Raw genomic sequence first — 25466 nt, forward strand, 5'->3', positions numbered from 1 at the left:
CCTCACAGGTAGTCTAGTCGAACCACTCTCCTCGCTCCCCTCGCTCCCGTAAAGTGCGGAGCCTTCAAGGTTATTATTATGCTCTCCAGACCTCCCAAGAGCAGCGGTGTTGTTTTGGGATGGGGGAGGAGGCGGCTGCGGGAGGGAAAGGGGCTGGGTTCCTCGGGATGTAGAGGGCGAGAGAGCCTTTCTGGATTTGAGAGAGCGGAAGATTCCAGCCGTCCCGGCGATCCCAGGGCAGGAGGGGAGGTGGGCAGAAACTAAGCCAGAGACCGAGAGTCGCAAAGACAAAGGGGGCGTGAGAGACCGCGCAGGGGAGCAAGGCGGGGCGCGGGGTTGAGACAGCTGGGCGGGCGGGAGGTGCGCGAGGTGAGAGGGGTGGGGGACGTGGGCTGCGATCTTGCCGCCAGCTCCGACTCGGGCTCCAGCTCCGGTTTTTCCCTCCGCCATCCTCTCCCCCTCCCCGCCTCTCCTTTAACTCCCCCCTCCTGGGCTCGGGACTGGTTTCCTCCCTTAGCCCGCTGCCCTCAATCCCAGCGAGGCTGGGGCTCCGGCTCGGCGCCCCTTTCCCCGCTCCCTCCCCTGGCGCCCCATGCCGCCCCCGCCCGGCCCCCGGCTCCCCCAGTCCCCTACTTAGGCCCGCTCGCCGATCCCGGGGTGCCGGCGCGTGGGCCGGGGGCATAGGGCGCCTGCAGACCGCCCCTGGAAGGGCTCCTGTGGGCTGAGAGCTCCGGAGCGGGGGCACAGGCGGAGCAGGAAGCGGGTCCGCGTGGGAGCCGGGGGCATCTGCCACCCGGGTGGCCCGGGCAGAATAGCCCGGGCGGCCAAGGCAGTCACCCCCCGGGGGTGAGCGACTTTGGGGGAGTTGGTGCCCCGCCCCCCAGGCCTTGGCGGGGTCATGGGGGCCCCCCATTCTGGGCCGGGGGGCGTGCAAGTCGGGACCCTGCTGCTGCTCGAGGTTTTGGGGCTGGTGTCTGGGCTCAGCCTGGAGCCTGTCTACTGGAATTCGGCAAACAAGAGGTGAGCGGCCCCGGGCTGGGGAGACCCCACACCTCCTAGGCAGGAAGCTTGGAAGCTTTGGGGACTTTGAGGGGCTGGGTTCTCTGAGCTGGGAGGAGGCTTGGAGGGAGGGTGCTGGTGTGTGGATGTGAGCTGATGGGTAACCAGACAGAGGTGATCTTGGGAGCCAGATTCGAGAGTGGCACACAGAGCTGGATGTGGGTGGTGATAGCCATGTGTCAAGAGTTTGAGAGACCCCCAAGGGGCAAGGATTTGAAAGTTCCTGGGTAACCCAGAGGGCCAGGGAGCGGTTATTTGGGTTTGTGGGAGACTTGAGTGGTGTCAGGGGCTGGGCTTAGAGGGAGCCTGGTTAATGTCAGCTCTCAGGAGAGCAGCTGAGTAGGTGCTGCTGAGGCGCTGAGAGGAAAGGGGGGTGCCTCCTTCCCCAGAAGAGACTCAGTGGTGGAGATGCGAGGGGAGGGGCTCAGGTTGGGGTTTCAGGGACAACTCACCCATGCCCATTTGACTCTTCTTCACTCATCCGTCTCCCCACTTGTGCCCACAGAGGGTAGGTGAGCCCTTGGTGGAACAATTTCCCAAGCAGAAGATTTTACGCCCTTCCTGGCTTGGGGATTTCTCACTGGAAGAAGTCTGGAACCCCTTAAAGCCCCCATGTTCTCTCTTGCATCTGGAGTCTTGGGGACTCAGTTGCCCCTTCCCCCATCTCTGCTGCAACCTCTTCCATTAGACCTCTGTCCCATGGCATACTTCCTTTGCTCTGAAGAAAGGCCAGGGATCAGATGAAACTTCAAGCCACACAGAGTAGGACAGAACCCTTGGGAGGTCCTCCAGGTCCCTTGACTCCATGCAGATCCCATTCCCCATGAGCAAAAGAGTTCTGGGTCTTGAAAACTTCCTACTTACCCGGGGAGGCTGTGTGAGGCCATGGGAAGAGGTCCTGCTTTGGAGCTCACAACCTTCTAAGTCTTAATCCTAGCTCTGTGGCTTTCAGCCGTGTGGCCTTGGGCAAGTCATTTAACCTTTCCAAGTTTGTATCCTCAGTCCTTACAGCCTTTATGAAGATTAGAGGTAAGGTATTTGAACACATTATAAGCTCATTAAAGGAGAACAAGGGTGATTGTTCTTTGGCCTCTGTCACATTTCCCTGGCCTGGCCGCCTCCCTCCCCTTTCTCTTGGGGTCTAATCTCAAATATCTTTTCCTCTCCCAGTCTCCTACCCACCAGCTCCCACATGCAGCTGGAGTATCAACTGCAGAGTGAGGATATAATTTAGGCTTATTCTGATAGAGTTGAGAAAAGGGAGTTAGAGTGTTCTGGGGGATCTTTGGGATGTTGGATGGGAGGGAGTCTGGGAAGATACCAGCAGCAGTCCCCTGTGACCAAGTTCGGAGACCCTCTCTGCCGTTCATGCACAGGGAGGGGCCGCAGTTGTTGGCAGGTTAGGCTAGTGGCCACTGGGGCCAAGGGAGACATGGGCTTGTGTCAGCTGTGGGTAGAATAGTCAGCTCTTTCCATTCCAAAGCAATAGGTCACTTTCCCTAGGAGGTGCGGGACCTGGGGGAAGATGGGTGCTGAACAGGGTAAAGTCTGGGGCAGCTGGCCCACAGACCCTGGTTCCCATTAGCCCCATTTAGGGCCATTGCCAGGTTTGCCTTCTGTCACATTGCCTGGCCAACTTGGGGTCACTGGATCACCCTCCACACCCTCCTCCCATTCTGCCCCCTCTGCCTTGAAATCCCTGAAATTCAGTGGTGGCCTGGGGGAGGGGAGGCTCTGCCCCCATCGTTGACTGCCATGGAATAGTGAAATCACCTGGGAGGGTGGGCTGTGTGGTTCCAGAGAGGCCAGCTCCTTGGTAACTGGCATCCTGTTGCCATGGCAACAGGGCTGGTGATGGAGCGAGAGATGGCAGTGTGCATGTGGTGAGGGCGGGCTGAAGAGTGCATTTGGGCACACCAAGGGGCAGGAGACCTCTGAGCTGGGCCTCCTGCTGCTTCCCCAACGTGAGCTTCCAGAGCCCTTAGTGCCCACACTGTCAGAACAGACTCCCCACTCAGACAAAGGCTGTCCTGCAGGAGTGAGGAGTGATGAAGGCAAAGCTCAGGGACCAGACCTCTGACACCTCTCATCTTTGTCCACCTCGCCTTCCTCCCCACAGGTTCCAGGCAGAGGGTGGTTACGTGCTCTACCCTCAGATCGGGGACCGGCTAGATCTGCTCTGCCCCCGGGCCCGGCCGCCGGGTCCCCACTCCTCTCCTAATTATGAGTTCTACAAGCTGTACCTGGTAGGGGGTGCCCAGGGCCGGCGTTGTGAGGCACCCCCTGCCCCAAACCTCCTCCTCACTTGTGACCGGCCAGATCTGGATCTCCGCTTCACCATCAAGTTCCAGGAGTATAGCCCTAATCTCTGGGGCCACGAGTTCCGCTCACACCACGATTACTACATAATTGGTACTGCTGGGCAGAGGGCGGGGTCTAGTGGGAAGGTACCCCTGGGATTGAGGGCAGATAAGGGAAGGGACCCTTGGAGCCACCTCGGATGGTGTTGGGGCCAGGAGTGGAGATGGAATAGCGGTAGCTCTGAGCACCAAATTCTCCCTCTGGTTCTTTTCCAGCCACGTCGGATGGAACCCGGGAAGGCCTGGAGAGCTTGCAGGGAGGTGTGTGCCTCACCAGAGGCATGAAGGTGCTTCTCCGAGTGGGACAAAGTGAGCGGGGCTGGGGCACACCTGCTAAGGGCTGAAGGAGGCTGGGGCAGTATCTTCATGGTCAGGGGGCTGCTGTCTCAGCCCCTCTCTCAGGTCTTCCCCATCTCCAGGTCCCCGAGGAGGGGCTGCCCCCCGAAAGCCTGTGTCTGAAATGCCCATGGAAAGAGACCGAGGGGCGGCCCACAGCCTGGAGCCCGGGAAAGAGAGCACTGCAGGTAGGAACCAGGGGTCCAGCCTCCTGCCTTCCCTCCTCCTCTGCTCTCGGACCCTAGCTGCCCTGCCGCCACCTTCTCCCTCCCTCTGCAGTTTTGGGGGCAATGATACAGGAAAGAGGAGAAGAGAGGATGGGAGGGTGGGACAGGAATGGAAGCCAAATGAGGAAAAGACTCAATTAGAACTAATTAGCCAAGTCAGTGCTTCAATCAGCGCTGTCAGAGAAGGGGGGAGGACTGCCTGGCATGGGTTGAAGGGCTGGACACACCTGGATTTGGAATGGGGCTTGGCGGGGAGGGGAAGGGCTTAGGGTCTCCAAAGGGCCTGAGCACTACTGGGGAAGCCCATGGGAACCCCCAAAGCTGGGTGTCCAGATGCCCAGGTGGCTCCTTCAGCCCCTCCCCCTCTTTCCTCCTTCACCCCTTCCCTGCCAGGTGACCCCACCAGCAATGCAACCTCCCGGGGTGCTGAAGGCCCCCTGCCCCCTCCCAGCATGCCCGCAGTGGCCGGGGCAGCAGGGGGGCTGGCGCTGCTCTTGCTGGGCGTGGCAGGGGCTGGGGGTGCCATGTGTTGGCGGAGACGGCGGGCCAAGCCTTCGGAGAGTCGCCACCCTGGTCCTGGCTCCTTCGGGAGGGGAGGGTCCCTGGGCCTGGGGGGTGGAGGTGGGATGGGACCTAGAGAGACTGAGCCTGGGGAGCTAGGCATAGCTCTGCGGGGTGGTGGGACTGCAGACCCCCCCTTCTGTCCCCACTATGAGAAGGTGAGTGGTGACTATGGGCATCCTGTGTACATCGTGCAGGATGGGCCCCCCCAGAGCCCCCCAAACATCTACTATAAGGTATGAGGGCTCCTCCAACCTGGCTCTCCTGGATCCAGCCCTTTGTGGGGTGCTTCTCCAGTTTAATTCATGGTTTGAGGGACACCTCTAGCATCTCCTTGGCCCCCTTTGCCCCATCAGCTCCTCTGCTCCTCCTGGCTCTTGCCTCTCCTCCACTTTTAGGATTCCCTGAGACATCCACCCAACTATCGCCTGCCCTCTGGTTGGCTGTGTGTACCCTTCTGTCTCTGTGTTTCTGGGTCCTGTTCCCCTGGGGAGGGGGCAGAGACTCAGCCTCCTCCTCTAATCATGACCCAGATATCCTTGTTCCCCTCACCCACTGAGAGCTAGGGGTGGGAACAGTCTGTCTTTTGGTTGGTACTTCTCCTCTTTCTGCCTCTCACTGTTTTTCTCTTCTCCCTCTCTTTTATTTTCTTTCTCTCTCCTCTGTCTCTAGGTCTGTTCCTCTTCCCTAGCATCCTCCTCCCTGTATCTCCTTTTACTTACCCTCTTGGCTTCTTATCCTGTGCCCCTCTCATCTCCAGGGTCGGGGCATCAAAGCATTTCTCCCCTCAGCTCCCTCTTCTGACTTCTCTTACCAACCACTCCCCTTAGTCTGCCAAAAATGGGGGCCTTATGGGGAAGGCTCTGGCATTCCACCCCAGCTCAGGGCATGGGCAGCAGGACTCCTCCTCTGCCCTGCCCCAGGCCTCTACATACTTACTCCAGCCATTTGGGGTGGTTGGGTCAAGACAGCTACCATGAGAAGAAATATGCTGTTTTGTCCAGTGGCCAATAGCAAGCTATGAGCCGGTCGGGACACTTATGGACTTGGTCTGATGCTGAATGGGCCACTTGGGACAGGAAGTGACTTGCTCCAGACAAGAAGTGACCAGGCCTGGACAGAAGTGGCCTGGGAAGTGGCAGAAGCAGTGCAGCAGGAACTGGAAGTGCCTTCATCCAGGACAGGAAGTAGCACTTCTGAAATAGGAAGTGGTCTGGCTGGAACCGGAAGTGGCTTAGTCTGGGGGGTGGGGGGAGGTGGATGGTTCATACTCTGTGGAGAAGGGGTGGGGGGGCAGGAAGAAATTCCCATTTCAGGAGGAAGCTGGAACTTAACTCTAAAGAAGATCAAGTGGACTGAGGAGGGTCTTCCTAGTATTCAGTGGCTCGTGCCAGGATCCCCCTTCCCCTGTTCTCTGTGCTGCTTTTACGACAGCTAAGGTGACTGCCATCTGCTGTGGCAGGCTCAATTTGTCTTGTTTTTCCCTTTCCATATTCCAATATAGTCCCTGTTACCCAACAGGGTGACCCCAAGAACCCATGTGTTGTCCCCAGTAACCCAGATGGCTGTGTTGTTCATCATATCCTCCCTATCCTACTCCCTTCAAACTCAACACAGCTCCCTTCTTAGTGACCAAAATGGTGGCCTACTGACTGGTCTAACTGATGGTGGTCCTTAGCAACAGCCACTCTTTTCATAGTGACCAGCTGATAACCTCTTCCAGCCCTCTAGTGCACAATTGGATGTTGCCTCAGTTTCCTCCCAGCTCATTTCCATTAGATCAGAGCTGCCCTTGAGCACCACATCGGCCACCTCAATCACCAGCCAAATGGTTGCTTTGTCCACCAGAGGTCATCTCTCTGGTGCTGTAGTTCCCAGCTCCTTCCTGATTTTTCTAATCACTCCTTCCAGGGAACAGGAAGTTGATATTGCCATGGGGGAGGTGGCGGTATATGGCCATCACCTCAATAGTTTTACTGTAAAAGGGAAATTTGAACAACAAAAACCAAAAAAAAAAAAAGAAAAAAAATAAAAAACTTGAAAAGTTGACAAGAAGGCTGGAAAATGTTTGGACATGAATTGGAATGGGGTACTGGTGGTTAGAATGACTTTCCAGTTGAAGGTTGGATTGCATGAAACCAAGGAGTAGGGAGAGGGTTGGGTGGGATCACTGAGGTGGATAATGCATGATCTGCTGAGGGAAGGGGATGGGATGGGTAAGGCGGTGAGTGAGAAGGCTGAGGAAGGCAGCCACTTCCAATGGAGGGAGAGAAAAACCCAGGTGGGAGTGGGAGTTACCAATACATCATGCTATTGGGGATGTCTGCATATAATTTCACACATGGGGGAAAACCTAAGTATCTGTTGTTAAACCAAAGTACCAGACTCAAGGCAAGTCTCAGAAACAAAGTAGAAAAACATGTTCACGTGTTCAGTCTATACTCTCCTACCCTGACCCAAGGCACTTGTATGTCCAGAAGACTCAGGGACCCAGGCATCAAGCTATCTATCCCCTGGCTCCCTGTGTACTAACCCAGGCTCTTCTCCCCATAAAACTTGGATGCCCAGCCCCCTAGACTCAACTCCATTCTCCAATCACAAAAGCAGCCGTCAGGAGCATCGCTGGAGCCAGTCGACAGGGGTCACAACCTCTGCCCTACCCGCCCCTCCCTGACTTTAGGTCCCCTCCCACTGTCTCCCATCTGCCTGGAGGTCAAGGGGTCCTCCTGGCCCGCCTCTATCCGGTGAGACCCCTGTCCCTCCCCCTGTTTGAGCAAGATGCCTGGGTCCCAAGAGGTGCAGGTGCTATAGGAGGGAAGTTGAAAACTGGAAGGCCAGGTGCTGGGTTGTCTGGAATTTACTCCTGCCTTCTAAGCCTGCACTGGAGCTTGCCTGAGGTGGGGAGGCTGGAGGCTGGTGTGGAAGGGCTGGTCCCTGCCCCTTAGTGGGGGTTGGTTGTCATGGCAACATCCCCTTCTCCACACAATGGGAAGCCCCCCTCAGCCTCCCGCGTGGATGGAGCCGACAGCCCCATCGCTGGCTATCAGCCTCAGGGACTTGGCAACCGTCACTATGGCAACCCAGAGCCCAGCAACAGGGCCCAGCAAACGAGGGAGGGGTCCATGACTGGGGCAGGGCTGTGTGTGAGAGGGGGCAAGAGAGCCAAGGAAGACTCCCCCTACACATATATCCAGAGGAACAGGTAGAGAGAAGAGAGGGAGAGCAGTGGGGATAAACAGTCTCCGTGACAGACAAACATCTCACCAAAGCAGCCGAGACATCACAACATGCTGAGAGACAGGAAGACACCTGGGGACAGATGCACAGCTGGGGAGAGGAACAGCGCATTCTGCAGTCCCTGCACTACCCTGGGATACACCCCCTCAGAGCACTGGCATCTATGGACTTTCCCTCTCCCTACACTGACAACACAAGACCTACAGCCTTCCACATGTGTGGTGACTTGTGTATCTTTTGAGCTATTGATATTTGAAAGCTCAGGTGACTTCATACAGAACAACACACGCCATCCCATTTGCCTTCTAGGTACAAATACACAAACACACTCCCAGGATATCAGCTATAACAGAAAGAAGAGGGGCAGAAAACATTCATTTATCCATTCATTCGCTCAGCATCATATTAAATGTCTACTTGGTTCCAGGTACTATTTCAGGCACTAATAGTATGAGGTGAATAAGGCAAAGTCTCTGCTTTCATAAAGTTCACATTTTGGTGGGAAAACATAATAAAATTTCTGGTAGTGATAAGTGATATAAACAAAACAGCAAGCGGATGCAGAGGGTGGAGGATATCAGGGAGATGCTTCAGGTTAGGAGGGTCTCTCTGAAGAGGGACATTTGCTCAAGACCTTTAATAATGAGGAGTAAGGAAGGCAGGCAGGCTTCCCAGGTGGCGCTAGTGGCAAAGAACCTGTCTGCCAATGCAGGAGATCCAGGAGGTGTGGGTTTGATCCCTGGGTCAGGAAGATCCCCTGGAAGAGGGCATGGCAACCCAGTCCAGTGTTCATGCCTGGAGAATCCCATGGACAGAGGAGCCTGGTGGGCTACAGTCCATAGTGTCGCAAAGAGTCTGACACAACTGAAGCAACTTAGCATGCACCTAAGGAAGGCAGACACTATGGGAAGGGCAGAGCAGAAAGAGGGAACAGAAAGTGCGAAGCACAGAGGGGAAATCTAGGCGGGCTTGGGAACAGCGAGGAATACATCACAGCCACACACATGTTCTAGACGTGTCCTGTCCTTCCCCAGCCTCAGCCTGCAGGGCAGCGAATGACTAAGAAGAATCCACGATTAGGAAGCTGATCTAACTTGGTCTTCTGTGTTGCCCCTTTGTTTCTTGTGCAGGTGTGAGTTGTGTTTTCCTCAACTAAAGTTTATACTCTGGGAGGGCAGGGATGATGCCCTGAGATTTTGGGCTGCTGGGACAGAGTTCAGAGCAGGCAGGCAGAGTGGAAGTAAAGGATCTGAGAGAGCTGGGGACCACAGAAGGTAAAGCCCTCACCCAGCATAGGATGGAGGCTGCCTTGGGGGCTCTGCTGCAGATGGAAGCTCAGACTTTCTATCCTTCCAAACAGAAGCAGGATGTAAATTAAGTTGAGGTGTTTATGTTTGTGTATGTGGTCAGTGTTGAGGGTTTTAAGAAAAGGAGAATAGAGCAAAGGGTTGCAGTGGGAATTTCTGATGGAGGATGATTGACACCACAACTGGAAATTTAGTTAGAATGAAAAAATGGAGCTTTCTAAAGGGAATCATGAACATGGGGCATCCCCTTCCCCAGAGAGTCGTTTCAAGATCTGTAGGCAGGCTGGGAGAGATGTGGCAGGCTGGTTTGGAGGCTGGGGGTTGGCTGAGATGGGTTGAAGTTGGGTGGGGGTAGGGAAAAGGATGCAGACTAAATGGGAGGGAAAACTTAGCACTGGGGAGATGTTTAAAAGGTAGCAGGGAAGGTGGAATACTGAAGGGAATTTTGAGGGGACCAAGTCCCTGGGTCCCAGTAGGATCAAAGCCCTTTGTGGTCTGGCTCTCCCATTTCCTTCAGTTGCCATCAAAAACTCAGGCATGGGTTCCCTCCAATCCCAGTGGCTGGTGGTGGTGGTGGTGGGGTGGGTAGATCGAGCAGCCTGTGGGGGGGAGCGGCAGCTGGTGAGTGGGGAGGAAGCTGTGTGCTCAGCAAACAGCAGCCTCAGTGCCCAGTGGCTGCCTCCTCCCTCATCAATCAGCTCAGCCAAATGTCCTTGCATTCCCACCACCCCAAGGGGACTGGGGCTGGGCCAGGGTCCCCAGGGGAGTGAGATGGGATGGATGGGGGGAGATGGGGGTGGTGCTTGGCTCCCCATCTCTTGGCCTCTGTTCTCTCTTCTCCTGGAAACTCTCAGCTACTCCTGTCATGGAACAGACTCCCTCCTGGCTGCGACCACCTACCACCGAGAGGGCGTCAGCTACAAATCACCTGTGGGGGTCTGTTGAGGGGTGGGATGGGGGAGGGGAGGAGGGATGAGTCAGGGTTGAAGAGGAATCTTGTTTTGGTTCTCACGGGACCGGCCCAGGGCAGTCAGCAGGGAGGCTGCTGGCACAGAGGCTTTGTGCTCCCAGCTGGCTTCTCCATCCCTGATGATGCCCTGGACAGCAGGCTGAGACCTGGACCCCGGAAATGTCCTCCCACTACCCACCTTGTTCTAGCCCCCAGCCCTTATCCTCTGCTTCCTACCATCATCCAGAGGGCCAGCCCCCAGCTTACCCTAAATCTGCTGCTCCCCTTTGGGGACTGGGGCCTCCAGACCTTAGCCTCTGGCTCCCTCTCCCTCCTCCTCAGCCCTTGCTCCCCTCAGGGACCCAGGCGTCCTGCCCACTCCCTTCACCATAACAACCATTCTTTTGGAGTTGCTTAAGACTTTAATATCATTTCATTAAATCAGCTAGTTCAGAGAAGGTTGGGGGCACAAAGAGCCTGGGGTGGGCAAAAAAGGGCCAAGGTAGGGGAGCTCCAGGGGAAGAGCCCCCTCTCTCCGTGGAGATGGCTCTGAGAAATCAAATATTGACAGTGAGAGAACAGGACTTATTAAAGCTGGGACAGGGGTGTGTGTGTGTGTGGAGTTGTGGGAATGGCCGGATGCCTGGCTTCTGAGGGTAACGAAGGTTCTGGGAGGAGGGAAACCCTGAAGCAGTGTGGTACAACTCTTCTGCCCGTTTCCTCTGCCAGGTATTGAGTCTTGCTACCCTGGCTGTTTCTCAGCTGTCTCCTAGAGCCCCTGGGCACAAGACCCCCATCACAGATGTGATTGCCCCCCCTTCAGCCCTTCCCCTACCTCCACCTCTGTTGATGAGCTTCAGTAGTGTTTAATCGGATTGAGGAGTAATTAGCAAAGCGAGATGTTTGATTACCTGTTTAGCATAATGTAGGGGGCTGGGATCCCTAGGCACAGCCAAGGTTGTGGGGGGGGGGGTGTCAGAAAAGAAATGGGGTCTACACAACATTTCTTTCCCTGAGGGAGCCATGAGCCCTGCTTATAAGTCTCCCCATCTTATGCCTCCCCTCAAATCGTCACTCCTTTGGGACTTCTCTCTGGGGGATCTGACCAATCACGTCACCTCTCTGCCACCCACTGCCGAACTGGTTAGCAGGGTAGCCCTGCTTGCTGTGCAGCTGGTTGTGGGGTGTGGCAGGATCCCCCTCTCCTTCAATCCTTGCCCTCAGCAACATGAGTGTGGGCTGAGCGGGAGCCCAGACACCCACTTTGAAGATAATGGGGGGGGCATGCCAAGGGGTAGGCAGGATGGTGAGGTCAGAGCTGGGTCCGGGTGTGTATTAATCCACAGACCCTTCAGGAGTACCAGGGGCTGCCACTCCTCTCCTGCCAGAATACTGGCATAATGAGACCCGTCAGGTGTGAACATCAACCAGGAAAAAGGGGAACTGAGGTGCCAGCTTCGCTCCTCATCCAGCAAAGAAATTGTCATCAATTTAGCTCCTCATGGAAATGTAATCAGTGGGCTCGCTGCTGGCTTTGTCTTAATTAGGCACTATTGATGGAAGCGGGGAGGGTGCCTTCCCATCCCCCTGACTCGCTTCCTCCCTCCATCTCCCAGCCCTCCCTAAAGCTTCTACCGCCCCAGGTACAGCTCAGTCTTCCAGGCGCCTCTTCTGGCAGAACAGGCCTGCAGCGCCCCCTAGCATCGGCCGCGGTCTGCCCCTCCTCTCACACTCCTCTCCTCCCGATTCCCCAGGACTCAGCCTTTGTTCTTATGGAGAGCCGAGCCCCTCCCCGGCCCGGTCACCTTCCCCAGAGAGTCCCCGCCTCCTGTCTCCCCCAAAACGAGCGACGCTTTCTAAAGTCAATCCTCAGATTCCAAAAATTCCAGTTCCGTTCTTCCTTCCCTCCCCCGCCCCGCGCTGCCCGGCGATCCTAGACCCCAGTCCGAACTAAGAAGGGGGATCGAGCGGGAGGGCAGGGGTGCTCCAGCCCCGGTTTTTCCCCCGGACTCAGCTGCAGCCACGGCTGCCTCGAAATCCTGGAGCTCCTTCTAGAGCGCGTGTGAATCTCGCAGGCGGGACCTCGGACGCCATCTGCTGGACTCGCCCGGGATGGAGCCCGCAGACCCGGGCGCGGGGTCGGGCGCTTGGGGTTCCCCCAGCCTTTTCAGTTGTTTCCAAGGGTTGTTTCCAGCTCCAGTTCGTCCAGCCCATTCCCAGACCAGCCCCCTTCCCTCCAGCTTGCCAGATTTAGCGGCTTTCCCTTGCCCCCTAGCCTTCTTGCCCCGGGTCCCCGCCTGGGTTACGCGGACGAAGCCGTACCAGCAGCCGCGGACCGAGGTTTCTCTGCGCCTGCGCAGAGGAGGCTGGTTCCGCAGGCTCGGGCCCCCGCCACTCCCTCCCCGCCCCACGCCCAGGGTTGCCGAGGCGACGCGTGCGGGCGCCTGCCGGAGAAAGTCACGCGGGGCAACTTCTTAGCTAGAGTGACCGGTCGGTCGGTCTAGGGAGGAGAGGGTCGGCATCGTGAGGTGTGTGTTGGGGGCAGCGGGAAGCGGGGAGAGGAAGAGAGCGAAGCTATGGGGAGAAGAGGAAGTGGGGAGGGGGTGCGAGGGAGAGTTGTGGGGGGACGAGGAAGAAGGGGCAGTTGTGGGGGAGGGGAGAGGAAGGGGCAGTTGTGGGGGAGGGGAGAGGAAGGGGCAGTTGGCGGAGGAGAAGAAGGGCCAACTGGAGTTGAGATGAGGAAGCGGAGACAGTTGTGACAGTTGTGGGAGGAAGCGCCTTTGAGGGGAGGTTTGCCCACTGGTAGCCACTGGTGGTTGGAGGAGGGGGCCGGACCCTGACTTATTTCCTGAGAAATAGAGCGAGTCTAGTAGATAGCGCCTCCTTAGGCCACGGTGTGGATCCGGGGGTGAGCCCCTAGGGGAGGGGGCTCCCAGCCTGGCCGGCGGAATGTTCCTGAAGCTCCCGCCGCTGGCAGGGAAGCACAGCCTGACGCTTCTCTGGAGACCGGTGGCAGAAGCCGCACCGCAGTAGTTGGTTCAGTTGATGTGTTGGCCTAATAGAAAGATTTTCCTTGGAGCAAAGTACAAATCCTTCAAGTCTGAGACTCATAACGATCAATGCCTGTGGCATCCTGTGGGGAGGAGGAAGAAAAGCCACAGGTGGCTGGCTGTCAGACTGGAGCTGAGTGAAGAGGGACTGCCCAGCCGTCAGACATTGCCCTGGGTGCCTGCCAGAGATGCCCTGCTTCCCACCATCCCACTTTTCTGAGAGAGACGTTCCTGGGGCCTTCCTCATCACCCCGTTTCTTCCTCCCCCAGACACAATTCCAAGTTCAGTGTTGAATGACTTTTGTCCTTCATTTTTCCAGTCTGTTTTCAGGGCATCTGAAATTGAGTGATATTAGTCTTCATTAATTGGTCAGCACAGAGTAACTCAGCCAGCTAGGCTAAGAGACCTTTTAGAACACTCAGAACAGGGTTCCTATCACTCAGGAATGGAAAGCTAAAGAGACACATTTCAATTACTGATTTTTCCTTGTTTAAGGAGGTCACAGTGGTAGGAGGGACATTTTCCCCCCTCCTTCCAGCGGGGAACTTGGGAGGAAAGGAGATACATAGGAAAATCATCTTGGTTGCTTAGTGACTTGACACAGTGACAGAGAGTGTGGAAAAAAGGAACCTGAGGACAGTCTTCCCTTCCCTGGGCCCTCGCTCACTCACCATGGCCCTGAGTGATTGAGGGTGTGTGCAGCCACACCTCAGCTGGTAGATCTTTTCTTAATTATCTATGTTCTCACACCTCTGGGCAGAGATAGGGGTTCCTACATCCTCATTAGTGGGTGTCTGCCATACCATCATTTTTATCATTTTTATTTCTTGGCCATGCCTCGGGGCAGCCGGGATCTTAGTTCCCCAACTAGGGATGGAACCGATGCCCCCTGCAGTGGACATACAGAGTCCACTTCCATTTATTCCTAATGTCTTGAGGGACTGATTTTGATTTTTAACCCAAGGCCCTGAAGAAAGTGGGGATATCCTAGGGAAAGGACTGAGGTTTGGGGATAGAGCTGGTTGTGGACCCCCCAGCGTCCGTGTATCTGCAGGTTTTGCCTTCGCGATGTCCAGCAAAGCTGACAAAAAGCGGAAAGTGACTAGCCGGGGAAGTGCCCGCCGGCGAGCTGCCCAGTCTACTCTGGATGCACAGGTCGAGGAGATCACCTTGCCGGCCAGCAGCGAGGTCCAGGCGGAGCCGGAGACCGTCAAGGAGGAGCCTGGTGGGTACTTGCTGGAGAGAGACGTGGAGGCAGAATGTTTGTATTTGAAGAGAGTTTTAGGGCCAGGGAGCAGGTTCTGTTTCTTCTGGGTAAGAAGAAAGGAGTTTAGCTGAATTTCAGGCCACTGCTAGGTCCCTTGTTTGGGGTTTTCCCTCCTGGCCAGCCTTATACTTGTTCTTTCAGTCTTAAAATTTCTCCCCAGTGCACCCAGAGCTCACCAACAAATCTTCTAGCCTCTTCCTTCTTATTTCAAGTGTTCCTGGTTGCTTCTACGCCAGTGAAGAGGGTTTGATCTCTTCCTTTTTCACCCTGGGTGGCAAAACAAATAGTGGTTTCCTCTCATTAAGCCCATCACCATGGAGACTCAGCCTGCCTTGCCATCCTTTGAATCCTAAGCCCGACTGAATCTTTCTCCCATCTGTTTAAGGTTGTTGTGTCTCCGCCCTCAGTTTGGCAGGGTCTTGGTAGACTAAGGGTCTTCCGGTTCAAGGCCACAGGAAAAGAAGCCTGACGTCTAGATTGAGGAAGAAAAGAGTTTAAAGAGTCTGCCTATTGTGGCTTTGATTTGGGGGGATTCCTCTATGGTGGGTGAGCTGAGGCCATTAGGGTTGAAAGGTGCTGTCGTTGGGCTGAGCCTTAGAGCGCTGGCCAGTGTAGCTATGACTGAGCTACAGATAGCCCTGCCCTTCTACCTGGGGTTTCCTATACTCCTAGCAGCCTGTCAAGATGGAGAGAAATAGAATCTACTTTTAATAGTAAAAGGTGAGAGATTAGCCGTGGGTGTGGGAGAAAGGTCCAGGGTACAAAGAGCCTTGCCCTGGGATCTAGACATTAGAAGTGTACAGTTTTTTTTTCTCTTGAGTTCTTAAAAGCTGTTTAAAGTGGGACTGGCTTCTAGAAGCTGGGTACCAGAAGCAGCAGGAGGAAAGAAGGAAGGCAGTGAGGTTCAATTTGGAGAATCCCCTGGGATGGGAATGGAAGGAACTTCTAAATGAAAGCATTAACCCCAAACACCAAGGATCTCTTTAGCTCCAAGCCTTTTAATTGTTTGATTGCTTTCTAGCTGACACTTGATAGAGGTTCAGAGAAGACTTGGGTCTCCAAGGCAGCCCTGAAATGAATATTAATTCTTGCAGTCTTTGGAGTTGGGAGGAATTGAAGCTTGTCCTACTGGAGGCAGAGGGGGCCTACTATGGTCTGAATGTTTGTGTGTCTCCCTGCCCAAATTCATATATTATAATTTTAATGCCCAATATGATGGTGTTACTAGGTGGGGCCTTTGGGTGGTGCTTAAATCATGAGGGAACTGTCATAAGTGGGATTCATGCCTTATAAGAAACAACCCGGAGAGAGTCCGTGTTCACTTCCACCATGTGAGGATACATAGAGAGGTCTGCGACCCAGAAGAGGGCCCTCACACAGCCTTTCTGGCACCCTGAACTCAAGACCTCAGCCTCCAGAACTTTGAGAAATAAATGTCTGCTGCTTAGAAGTAAGGGGGGAAAGGGGAAGCAGTGACAAACTTTGTTTTCTTGCCCTCCAAAATCACTGCAGACAGTGACTGCCGCCATGAAATTAAAAGATGCTCCTTGGAAGAAAAGCTATGACAAACCTAGACAGTGTATTAAAAAGCAAAGGCATCACTTTGACAAAGGTTCATATAGTCAAAGCTATGGTTTTTCCAGTAGTTATGTACGGGTGTGAGAGTTGGGCCATAAAGAAGGCTGAATGCGGAAGAATTGATGATTTTGAATTTGGTGCTGGAAAAGGCTCTTGAGAAGTCCCTTGGATTGTAAGGAGGTTGTAAACCAGACAATCCTAAAAGGAAATCAACCCTGAATATTCATTGGAAGGACTGATGCTGAAGCTGAAGCTCCAGTACTTTGGCTACCTGATGCGAAGAGCTGACTCACTGGAAGAGACCCTGATGCTGGGAAAGATTGAAGGCAAAAGGAGAAGGGGGTGACAGAGGATGAGATGGTTAGATAGCATCACCAACTCAGTGGACATGAATTTGAGCAAATTCCCAGAGATAGAGGAGGACAGAGGTACCTCTTGGGCTACAGTTCGTGGGGTCCCAAAGAGTTGGATATGACTTAGTGACTGAACAGCGACAACAACAAACTGATATTTTGTTATAGTAGCCTGGAACAGACTAAGACCAGGCCTAAACACTTCCTGTTGAAGAATGGTGGCTTAAAGGGCACACACCCTTTTGAAGTTCTAATTGATAGCCATTTCCACTAAGAAAAGAAGGAGAAGTACAGATTCATGATCTCATATCTGTAATTTTAAAAAGCCCTGAGAAATAAAAGTCCACCCCCCCGCCCCGAGTTTGGCATCCAAACTTATTTGGTGGTAAAATATAACCTAAACTGACTTGAGGTATTTATAGTCTATTTAAGCCACTTAGTATACATTTTCCATGTTTTACTGCAGGAATACTAACATGGAAAGTGGAGTGCTGCTCTAGAGCCCCCAGGAGGTGGGTGGGGGTCTCATATACCATACTATATTACAAGTCTAAATGCTGAGATATATGTGACACTAAGAGTTTTGGATGAGATGGTTGGATGGCATCACCGACTCGATGGACGTGAGTTTGAGTGAACTCCGGGAGTTGGTGATGGACAGGGAGGCCTGGCATGCTGTGATTCATGGGGTCGCAGAGTCAGACACGACTGAGCGACTGAACTGAACTGAACTGAAGAGTTTTGGACAAGGGATTGTAGACCTGTATTTCAGGCAAATAAGAAAAAGCGTAGAGAACATTATGAACACCCATGTACCCATTACCCAATGTGTAAATTAATCACGATAGCAACAAATGAATCCCTCTGTCCCCCTGCCCTGCAAGCCCTTCTCTCCTTCTCCAAAGGTCACCGCTATCCTGAGTTGATGTTTGTCATTCTCAAGCTTGTTTTTTAAATTTTTACTGCATGTATCCATGACCATCACATATTAGTATCACATTGCGTGGTTTAGACTTTATATAAATTGTACTATAGAAGAGGAAACCTGTTTACTCTTGAGATGGTCTAAGTCTCGTTCTCTCTGCCTTGTTCCCGTCTGGAACCTTGGACGCCCTTGGCTTTCTCGAAGGGCCTTGGCTGTCTCAGTCACTCATCCCTCTCACTCCTGAGCTCCTAGAGTCAGCTGTTCCATCTTTCTCATGATTTTCTTCCTCGACCTCTGTGCCTTACTCCCCTCTTAGGTTTTCTTTCTGGAAGTCTGAGTGTCCTGTTCTCTGAGTGTCCTGTTCCCCAAAGTCTTGTGGTTCCATCCCATCCTTTCCTTCCACCTTTCAGCCCACAGGAGATGGGAAACCCACCTGTTTTGCCCCAGGCTTCTGTGTGAAAAACAGATCTTGAGGGAGAGAAACACCCCCTTGACTGTTATGGCATCCAGAGTGGGGGTGGGGGTGCTTGGAAAGGGGCCAATTTCTGAGGGTCTCAACTTCTCCATGTGGGAAGAGGCTAGGGGAAGAATGGCAGGCCGGAAACTGAGTGGCTAGAATAACCTTAAGACTGACTGCCTTCATTCCCCTGCCTCCCTCTGCACCCCTGCCAGCTTTTTAAAAGAAAATTAAGATATAATCCACGTACTATAAAGTTCATGTGTTTGGGACTTCCCTGGTGGTCCAGTAGTTAAGAGACCACCTTCCAATGCAGGGGACATGGGTTTGACCCCTGGTTGGAGAGCTAAGGTCCCATATGCTGCCAGGCAAGCGCCACAACTAAGACCTAATGCAGACTAAATACATGTATCAATCAATCAATCAATATTTTTTTAAATTCATACTTTTAAAGTATATAATTCAGTGATTTTTGCTGTATTCACCAGCCTATGCAACCATCTCCACTATCTAATTTTAGAACATTAAAAAAAATTATTTATTTATTTGTCTGCATCAAGTCTTAGTTTCAGCATTCGAGATCTTTAGTTACTGCGTGGGAACTCTAGTTATAGCACGTGGGATCTATTTCCCCAACTAGGGATCCAGTGGGGGCCCCCTGCATTGGGAGTCTTAACCACTGGACCACCAGGGAAGTCCCTAATTTTAGAGCATTTTAACCCCTTCACCAAAAGCCACTTCAGATAACTTGAGAAACTGGCACCCGGTGGCCACTGTATCTTTACTTCTCCGTTGCGTGAGAGCTTAGCCTCTTAGCAGTCACTCCCCATTCCCCTTTCCTCCCAGATCCTGGTAACCATTAATCTGTTACTTTCTGTGTCTTTGAATTTGCCTGTTGTGGACATTTTATATAAGTGGAATCATACAATATACTGTTTTTTGTGACTGGCTTCTTTCACTTAATGTTACATTTTCATCCACATTGTCATATTGTAGCAGACCCTCATTCTTTTTTTTGGCTGATTAATATTCCACTGCAATTTGTTTATCCATTCATCTTTGGTGGACGCTTGGGTTGTTTCTGCTTTTTGGCTGTTGTGAATAGCAGTGCTGTGAACATGGGCATACAAATATCTGTTTGAGTGCCTGCTTCCAGTTCTGTTGGGTATACCTAGAATTACTGGATCATATGGTCGAAAAGAGTCAGACACGACTGAGCGACTAAACTGAACTGAACTGACTGATGGTGACTCTATATTTAATTTTTAAAGGAATGCTTTCATTTTTGAATTTTTTCCCCAGAGCCAGTATTGGAGCAACCTGAAATACAGAAAGAAGAATTAGAGGAGCGTGAGGTAGATGTGGTAAGTTTGGGTTGTTGTTGAAACAAGTATTCCTCACCAGCGATTGGTGATTCAAAGGATCAGTTGCAGAATGGTGTTTGAGGAATTCTCTTCTTCAGTCTCTCACTTGATACCTTTTCTTTCTACCAGCAGAAACTGGTAGCCTGCTCACTGCAAATCCAGTACACTGAGTAAAGGGCAGAGTTATCCATGCCCCCTACTCCTCCAGAAGAAGAGAGCTTTCAGGAGGGAACAGGACTTTTAGCAGGCCCTTCCTCGTCTCTCCATCTTGGGTCAAAATGTGACAAGCTTTATCTGTCGAATGGGTGAAATCTGGACATGTTGAACAAGCTGGCAGACACTGTCCTAATTTCTAAGACATCCTCTTTCTTCCTGTCCTTTGGTGCTCTCCTTTGGCTGAAAAGTTTACAGAAGCCACTTGAAATACTTTCAGAAATTGACACTCCATGACCTGTATACCTTTATTTTCAAGCTGCATCAGAGCCTGGGGACAACTTCTAACCTGGATTAGAAGAATAGTGACCTTGAACTTTCTAGAAAGGGAGAGCAAAATAACAACTACTCATTAAAGAAAAAAACTGGAAGGGATAGAAAGCTAAAACAAAGAAAGGGAAAATGAAGTTATGACTAAACACATTCAATATTAATAATTGGGTATATGTCCTTTCTTTCTGTAGATTTGAGAGTTATTTTGTTTTCTAACAATCTTAACTATACTACACATTATACTTTTTAAATTAGGCTTTTTCACAAAACATTTTATCATTCTTCATGTTGTTACATTCTTAAAAAAGAATACAGAGGATTTCCCTGGAATTACAGTGGTTAAGACTCTGTGCTCCCAATGTAAGGGGAACTAAGCTCCTTAAAAAAGGACCTTAAAAAAAATTGGGGATGCTGTTATTTTTTATCAGAAATACATAAATCACAAGACGCCTCTTTTTTTGGGCTGTGCCTCGAGGTTTGTGGGATCTTAGTTCTCGACCAGAGATTGAACCTGGTCCTGGGGAAGTGAAAACGTGGAGTCCTAACCACTGGCGTGTCTGCTACATCACTTCAGTCCTGTCCGACTCTGTGACCCTATGGACTGTAGCCTGCCAAGCTCCTTTGTCCATGGGATTCTCCAGGCAAGAATACTGGAGTGGGTTGCCATGTCCTCCTCCAGAGGATCTTCCCCACCCAAGGATCAAGCCCACATTGGCAGGTGGGTTCTTTACCACTAATGCCACCTGGGACGCCCCCTAACCATTGGATTGCCAGGGAATTCCCTGTAAGCACCGTTTTAAATGTTCACTCAGTGCTTGATAAGGTATATGTACCATAGTTAAATCCTTACTCTTGGACATTTTTCCATTTATGATTTTTTTTTTGCTTTAATAGTACTGTGATGAATTTTATAAATAAAACTAACATATTTTGAAATACTTAATATTTGCTAAAATTAGATTCCTGGATATGGAGTTCCTGAATCAAAGAGTAAAGGACATTTGTAACACCTTTAATACATAATGCCAAACTATTGTTCAGAAAGACTGCATTTTTTGCCCTCATACTAGCAACAAACCCTTTCCAAGCCTGGGTGTTAGCAGTTTAGCAGGTTGTTTTTTTTTTTAAATAATTATAGGCAATACATGATATACTTTTGCTGTGTTTATTTTTATTTCTTTAATATAAGTGAAATTGAATATTTTTCCACATTTTCATTTTTTTTCTCTCTCTTTTTTCAATAGTATGAAATGTTTGTTCATATCCTTAGTGTTCTTTTCACTGGGTCTTCATACATGTCTTTTTAAAAAAATAATTAATTTTAGTTGGAGGGTAATTACTTTACAATATTGTAGTGGTTTTTTCCCATACATTGACATGAATCAGCCATGGGTGTACATGTGTCCCGCATCCTGAACCCCCCTCCCATCTCCCTCCCCATCCCATCCCTCAGGGTTGTCCCAGTGCACTGGCTTTGAGTGCCCTGTTTCATGCATCAAACTTGGACTGGTGATCTGTTTCACATATGGTAATATACATGTTCCAATGCTATTCTCTCAAATCATCCCACCCTCGCCTTCTCCCCCAGAATCCAAAAGTCTGTTCTTTATATCTGTGTCTCTTTTTCTGTCTTGCATAAGGGTCATCGTTACCATCTTTCTAAATTCCATATATATGTGTTAGTATACTGTATTGGTGTTTTTCTTTCTGGCTTACTTCACTCTGTATAATAGGTTCCAGTTTCATCCACCTCATTAGAACTGATTCAAATACATTCTTTTAAATGGCTGAGTAATATTCCATTGTGTATATGTACCACAGCTTTCTTATCCATTCGTCTGCCAGTGGACATCTAGGTTGCTTCCATGTCCTAGCTATTGTAAATTTTTTTAAAAATTTATTTATTTACTTATTTTGCTGTGCCAGGTCTCAGTTGTGGCACTTGGGATCTTGCGTTGCGCCATGTGGGATCTAGTTCCCTGACTAGGGATTGAACTCTGGCCCCCTGCACTGAGATCACAGAGTCTTAGTCACTGGACCACCAGGAAAGTTCTTTTATGCGTGTCTTTATATATGAAAGATTTTGGATCAGTGGTTAAATTTTCTTGACCTGGAAACTGTAAGCAAAAGGGATTGCTTTTCATCTTCTCGGAGTACTGGGAGGACAGAGTGACTTCTCCAGTTCACTGAGCTAGGTCTTCATATCCTGTAGTTTTCTTAATTTATTTAATACTGTTCTAAAAATGCTATGTTTTTTTCTAGCCACCAGTCATGACTTATTTTCCATCCAATTGATTTGTCCTTTGTTGTTTTCCAGTTTTGTCTTTTCCCTTCCCTTTTTCTTTTTTTCTAGCTGCTGGGCCAGTTGACTTTTGCCCAGTGTAGCAAACTTATTCCAGTATTCTGTGGAGGCCACATCATGGAAAAATTGCTCTTCTACCTTTATTCTTTTTCCAGCTTGTCATCCTCTTGCCCCTAATTTCTTGACTGAGGCTAATATCCTACATGTTCCCTTAATTTAGTTTTACTGTGAGGTTGAAAGTTGTTTGATAAGACATTTTTACAACCACAGGCATAAATGAAATATTTCAGAAAGATGCTATCCCTTGGTCTTCCTCTATGATCCATTCTATTTTTACTCATAGAGGGAAGAGGATCTTATTGTCTTGTTTCTTCTGAAACCTATCAGTCAGTTGGTCCTCAGCTTTTTCTTCCGAACCTGCTCTCACTCCCCATGACTCCCACACATGGCAGTGGAAGGGAGAAGTGACCTACACTGACAGCTGCGCCTGCTCTGGCCCTCTGCTCTCATTCTGCAGAAGCCCCTCTTCCTGTCCCGGGCTGTACTGACAGGACTGGCGGACGCCACATGGACAGAGGAGCACAGCACTGTTCTGGAACACTTTGCCCAGGACCCTTCGGAACCCATCCTCACCATCTTCATCGACCCTTGTATGGGGCTGAAGCTAGACCTGGGAATGCCTGTGCAGGTGCGTACTCCACCATCCAGACCCCAAGGTGTTCTCCCCAGGGGGCTGCGGGTTCCGCAGACCCCAGTCATCTGTATCTAATCTCTCCTGCCCAAGGTCTGTTGAGCCTCACAGTGTGTGGGACATCCTGCTAGGCAGCAGAATACAGAGAGAAGTGAGGCAGGGTTTTGCTTTTGATGATCTCATGGTCTAGTGGGGAAGACAGACATATAAAAAATATTTACAATATATTATGATGCCTGGACGAAGCTTTATAAGAGTCTTATGGGAGCAACTAATGTAGCCCCTGGAATGCTGGCAAGGCCTGGTGATGGAGGAGATATTTGAGTTTGGGATGAAGGGTAAGTAGGATTTCATCGAGGATGAGTAAGAGCATCCAGGTAAAGAACACTTTATGTGCAAAGAAACAAGGAGTTGGGGGAAATGATACTAAAAAGGTGGGTTGGTGTCTGCCTCTGAAGGTCCTTGAATGTTATGCTAAAGAATTTGGCTTTATTCCAGAGGGAACTATTAAAGGCTTTCATGAGTTAGATAGGTAACTATTTCAACAGTGGGGAGGATACGTTAGTGAAAGGTAAACCACAGGTAGGAAAACAGTTAAAAGACAAATGTATAGTAAAGTTAGTGGTAGAATATGGGCGGCGGGTGTACAGGTTATTATTGTAAAATGCTTTTAGTGTTCCCGTATGTTTGAAATTTGGGGAAATAAAATTTTGGAAAAGAAAAAGGCTATTGCTTGGCTTTTATTGGTCCACATACAAAAATTGAAGTGATAATGAAGAGTAGCATGGTCCTGCACAATGACACAATTTATAAAGCTTCCTTATTAAGCAAAGCCCAAAATAGGCTATCTCTTTTTCCTGTATATTGGCAATAATTGGCTATAAAGCATCACACAAAAAAATTTCGTTCAGAAAAGTAACAAAAATATGCCAAAAACTTAGGATGTATATGAAGGAAAACAACTTTGTTGCAGGCTACAAAAAAAAGATTTAAATAAATGATGAGCCCTATCCTGTTCTGAGTGGGAATCTTAATATTATGAAGATCATTCCATCCAATTAAATGTACCATTTTATTACAACTCCAGTCGAAGTACCACAGTCCCTAGATTGGTATTGTAAAGGATTTTTAAAAGTATATCTTGAAAAATAGCAAAAAAAAAAAAAAAAAGATTAAGAAGGAAAGTGATGAAGGAGACCTGTGAATGAAAATCTTTTATTAAATTACAGTAATTAGGACTGGCCTGGTGGTCCAGTGGTTAAGAATCTGCCTGCCGATGCAGGGGACATGGATTCCATCCTTGGTCTGGGAAGATTCTACATACCTGGGGCAACTAAGCCCGTGTGCCACAACTACAGAGCCTGTGTTCTAGAGCCCGGGAACCGCAGATCCTGAGCCCATGAGCTGTAACTGCTGAGCCCAAGTGCTACAACTACTGAAGTGTGAGCATCCTAGAGCCCATGATCTGCAATGAGAGAAGCCACTGAAATAAGAAGCCCGAACACTGAGCAACTGGAGAGTAGCCTCCACTCACCGCAACTAGAGAAAGCCTGGATGTAGCAATGAAGACCTAGTGCAGCCAAAAATAAATAAATAAGAGCAATTAAAACAAAGGTCCATCTAGTCAAGGCTATGGTTTTTCCAGTAATCATGTATGGATGTGAGAGTTGGACTATAACGAAAGCTGAGCACTGAAGAATTGCTTTTGAACTGTGGTGTTGGAGAAGACTCTTGAGAGTCCCTTGGACTGCAAGGAGATCCAACCAGTCCATCCTAAAGATCAGTCCTGGGTGTTCATTGGAAGGACTGATGTTGAAGCTGAAACTCCACTTTAGCCACCTGATGCGAAGAGCTGACTCATTGGAAAAGACCCTGATGCTGGGAAGGATTGGGGGCAGGAGGAGAAGGGGACGACAGAGGATGAGATGGTTGGATGGCATCACCGACTCAATGGACATGGGTTTGGGTAGACTATGGCAGTTGGTGATGGACAGGGAGGCCTGGCGTGCTGTGGTTCATGGGGTTGCAAAGAGTCGTACACGACTGAGCGACTGAACTGAACTGAAAATAGACCGGGGCAGGAATATGTATTATGTAAGCAACAGGAAAGAAGCAGAAAGAAATGAAACATATAGGCAAGCATTTTCTACAAAAGTAGCATTTAAAATCTGTGGGGAAAGATGGATTATTCCATGAATAGAATTGGGAAACATGGAAAACAAAGGTTTTCCATTTAAAAAATGTAGATAGCTGGGGCAAGAGGGAAAAAGGGAGCTGTTGATCAAAGGGTACACGTTTTCTGTCACTACAACAAAGGCAACAAAAGCAAAAATAAACAAGTGGGACTATATCTAACTAGGAAGCTTCTTACACAGCAAAGGAAAATCATCAACAAAATGAAAAGGCAGACTATGAATGGGAGGAAATATTTGCAAATCCTATATCTGATAAGATTTGAATACATGTCCAAAATATACATAAAGAACTCATACAGTTTAATAGCGAGAAACAAACAATCTGATTTAAAAAGGTACAGAAGAATTGAAAAGACATTTTTCCAAAGAAGATATACAAATGGCCAACAGGAATCTGAAAAGGTGCTCAGTGTCACTAATCAGAGAAATTCAAATCCAAACCACAATGAGGTATCACCTCATGCCTGTTAGAATGGCTGTCGTCAAAAAGACAGGAGATGACAAATATTGATGAAGGTGTGGAGAAAAGGGAGCCCTTGTGCACTGGGAATGTAAATTGGTGCAGTTGTGGAAAACAGTATGGAGGTGCTTCAAAAAAAAATTTGAACTACCGTATGATCTGGCAATTCCACTTTTGGGTATGTATCCAGAGGAAACGAAATCACTCTCGAAGAAATATCGGCACCCCCATGTACATTATAGTACTATTTATAATAGCTAATATATGGAATCAGCTTAAGTGTCCATCATTGGATGAGTGG

At 50.1% G+C, this 25466-nt stretch overlaps 2 protein-coding genes across 13 annotated transcripts in view; both read left to right on the forward strand.

Moving 5' to 3' along the window:
- Window positions 1–373: 373 nt before the first annotated feature.
- On the forward strand, window positions 374–6571 carry EFNB3 (ephrin B3). Of its 2 annotated transcripts, none has more exons than XM_070773017.1 (5): window positions 374–1020; window positions 3179–3471; window positions 3636–3706; window positions 3839–3943; window positions 4376–4744. In XM_070773017.1, exons 1-5 carry the CDS (start codon window positions 899–901, stop codon window positions 4640–4642), a joined length of 858 nt encoding a protein of 285 aa, XP_070629118.1. In that variant the 5' UTR covers window positions 374–898; the 3' UTR covers window positions 4643–4744. The 2 variants fall into 2 exon arrangements, with proteins under 2 accessions (XP_070629118.1, XP_019838106.1); XM_019982547.2 differs by having other exon boundaries at window positions 378–1020; window positions 3636–3728; window positions 4376–6571.
- A 5878-nt stretch (window positions 6572–12449) lies between these two features.
- The window catches only part of DNAH2 (dynein axonemal heavy chain 2), a 108464-nt gene continuing 95447 nt past the window's right edge, over window positions 12450–25466 (forward strand). For 10 of the 11 annotated variants that reach the window (XR_011561981.1, XR_011561982.1, XR_011561983.1 and 7 more), the window contains exons 1-4: window positions 12761–13368; window positions 14142–14312; window positions 18970–19031; window positions 22337–22507. Coding sequence is in view for 6 of the 11 variants with exons in the window: in XM_070773018.1 (XP_070629119.1) it covers window positions 13275–13368; window positions 14142–14312; window positions 18970–19031; window positions 22337–22507 (498 nt within the window). In the remaining 5 variants the exon portion in view is untranslated. Of the gene's footprint in view, window positions 12565–12760; window positions 13369–14141; window positions 14313–18969; window positions 19032–22336; window positions 22508–25466 lie in introns of those variants that run through there. The other variant, XM_019982262.2, reaches the window with a different exon arrangement.

Source organism: Bos indicus, chromosome 19, assembly GCF_029378745.1.
Source record: "Bos indicus isolate NIAB-ARS_2022 breed Sahiwal x Tharparkar chromosome 19, NIAB-ARS_B.indTharparkar_mat_pri_1.0, whole genome shotgun sequence".
NCBI lineage: Eukaryota > Metazoa > Chordata > Mammalia > Artiodactyla > Bovidae > Bos > Bos indicus.

Coding starts and splice junctions, on each gene's coding strand:
- EFNB3 (XM_019982547.2), top strand. CDS start 899: ATGGGGGCCCCCCATTCTGGGCCGGGGGGCGTGCAAGTCGGGACCCTG. Junction 1,021..3,178: donor TGGAATTCGGCAAACAAGAG/GTGAGCGGCCCC, acceptor TCCTCCCCACAG/GTTCCAGGCAGAGGGTGGTT. Junction 3,729..3,838: donor GCTTCTCCGAGTGGGACAAA/GTGAGCGGGGCT, acceptor CCCCATCTCCAG/GTCCCCGAGGAGGGGCTGCC.